This window comes from Palaemon carinicauda, chromosome 10 (assembly GCF_036898095.1).
Source record: "Palaemon carinicauda isolate YSFRI2023 chromosome 10, ASM3689809v2, whole genome shotgun sequence".
Lineage (NCBI taxonomy): Eukaryota > Metazoa > Arthropoda > Malacostraca > Decapoda > Palaemonidae > Palaemon > Palaemon carinicauda.
Genome location: NC_090734.1, coordinates 140,820,122 through 140,822,621, shown reverse-complemented (window position 1 = coordinate 140,822,621; position 2,500 = coordinate 140,820,122). Strand labels below are relative to the sequence as shown.

At 36.2% G+C, this 2,500-nt stretch overlaps 1 protein-coding gene across 1 annotated transcript in view; it reads left to right on the top strand.

The window, feature by feature from the left end:
- LOC137648287 (uncharacterized) overlaps positions 1-852 on the top strand; it is a 10,340-nt gene extending 9,488 nt beyond the window's left edge. Inside the window, exon 5 of the mRNA XM_068381215.1 lies at positions 72-852. Coding sequence (XP_068237316.1) covers positions 72-683 — 612 coding nt within the window. The 3' untranslated portion in view covers positions 684-852. The remainder of the gene's footprint in view (positions 1-71) is intronic.
- Positions 853-2,500: the final 1,648 nt, after the last annotated feature.

The following is a 2,500-nucleotide window of genomic DNA, read 5'->3' as shown; positions in this document are numbered from 1 at the left end:
CTCACACCACTGAATATATAAAATCAGCATTTATCAATTTTTCACTTTTTTCATATGCATATTTTCTTCAGACCTTTGCGCTGATGGCAGCTTTAGCTGCAGCCGATCCTGGCATTGGACTCGGTGGACTTGGAGGAGGCCTTGGAAGAGGAGGCCTTGGAGGCTATGGTGGTGGCCTTGGGGGTCTTGGCCTCGGGAGTCTTGGAGGAGGTGGCCTTGGGGGTCTTGGCCTCGGGAGTCTTGGAGGAGGTAGCTATGGTGGCGGCCTGGGAGGGGGTAAATATGGAGGAGGCCTTGGGGGTCTAGGAGGAGGTCTTGGAGGTCTAGGAGGAGGCCTTGGTGGTCTTGGAGGAGGTCTTGGTGGTCTAGGAGGAGGCCTTGGTGGTCTTGGAGGTGGATATGGTGGCGGCCTTGGAGGTGGAAGCCTTAAGGGTCTTGGAGGAGGCCTTGGTGGTCTAGGAGGAGGCCTTGGTGGTCTTGGAGGTGGATATGGTGGCGGCCTTGGAGGTGGAAGCCTTAAGGGTCTTGGAGGAGGCCTTGGCAGTGGTCTCGGGGGTCTTGGAGGGATTGGACTTGGTGGAGGAGTTGGCAAGAAAATCGGGTTTGGAGGTAAAATAGGTGGTTATGGAGGCATTGGAGGATTTCCTTTAGGACTCGGTATTGGATATGGCTATGGTCGTTAATCCTCGATTATAATTGGCCTTTTCCCAACTAAGAATTGGAGTATGATAAAATCAAAATTATGTCAAAGCTGAATATGCTGTAGTCAGCATAATTAGATTTTAATATTTTTCTTTGTAAAATGATAAACACTCACGTTTATGTTTATAATAATGCATTGGTTAACATTAATCCAACTTATATTTGTAAGTCTTGTAAAAATTATTTTTCTAAAATAAATGAAATTGAAGATTAATGAGTTTTCTATTCGAATCCCCAAATGTGTGTATATATATATATATATATATATATATATATATATATATATATATATATATATACATATATATATATATATATATATATATATATATATATATATATATATATTTATGTGTGTGTGTGTGTGTGATAAAGGTTCTAGAACTGTATCAGCATTTCTGATAGAAACTAACATTTATATAAAAGTGTATATATACAATATTATGTATGCTAATATAGGCATGTACATTATATATATATATATATATATATATATATATATATATATATATATATATATGTATATATATATATATATATATATATATATATATATATATATATATATACACGCTCTCATATACTGTATATTATTATCATTATTATTATCATAACAAGCTAAGCTATAACCCTAATTGGCAAAGCATGATGCTATAAGCCCAACGGCTCCAACAGAGAAAAATAGCACAGTGAGGAAAGGAAACAAGAAAACGAAAAATACAAGATAAGTAATAAACAATCAAATTGAAATATACTAAGAACAGTAACATATAAACTATATAAATTATAAAAGCTTCAAAAAACAGGAGAAAGAGAAATAAGATCGAACAGCATGCCCGAATGTACCCTCAATCAAGAGAACTCAACCCAAGATAGTAGAAGGACACAGTACTAAGGCTATGACACTACCCAAGACTAGAGAACAAAGGTTTGATTTTGGAGCGTCCTTCTCCTAGAAGAGCTACGTACCATAGCTAAAGAGTTTCTTCTACCCTTACCAAGATGAAAGCAGCCATTGAAAAATTCCATTGCAGTAGTTAACCCCTTGAGCGAAGTAGAACTATTTGGTAATCTTAGTATTATCAGGGGCTAGACGTATAACTACTCCGTCTCTCCCCATAACCCAGGTAAGAGGGAGTAGTCATAACCTGGTGAGGAAGGGTACCCCGATAGGAAAGGAGGAGAGGGTGGGAAGGGTTGTATTAGTGTGCGTGCGTGTGCATTATCTAAATATTTAGCTGTCTTTATTGACGGGTCACTTATACTAGTATTTGCATAATAATGAGATAAAGGGGGCGGAAGGGTTGAATGTGCGTGCGTGCGTGTATATATATACATATATATATATATATATATATATATATATATATATATATATATATATATATATATATATATATATATATCTAAATATTTAGCCGTCTTTATTGACGGGTCACGTAAACTAGTATTTGCATAATAATGAGATAAAAAAAATCTAACTTTATTTGCATCCCAAAGGAATTTTAGAAATTCTCTCACATTAAGGGAAACAATGAAATCAAATTATCACTTGTTCAGCGATTTAATTTTGGGACATTTCCGAACGGTGTCAGTTGCTGAGGTTATAATTATATTATAATGTAATTCTCTATGTTATACAGCATGGTAGGATCAATTACATTTTACTTGAGTAAGGCCTTAACAAACTATGACTTGTTGATTCTTGACCTTAAATACTATCATACCGTTCTTTTGATATGATAATCTCTCTCTCTCTCTCTCTCTCTCTCTCTCTCTCTCTCTCTCTCTCTCTCTC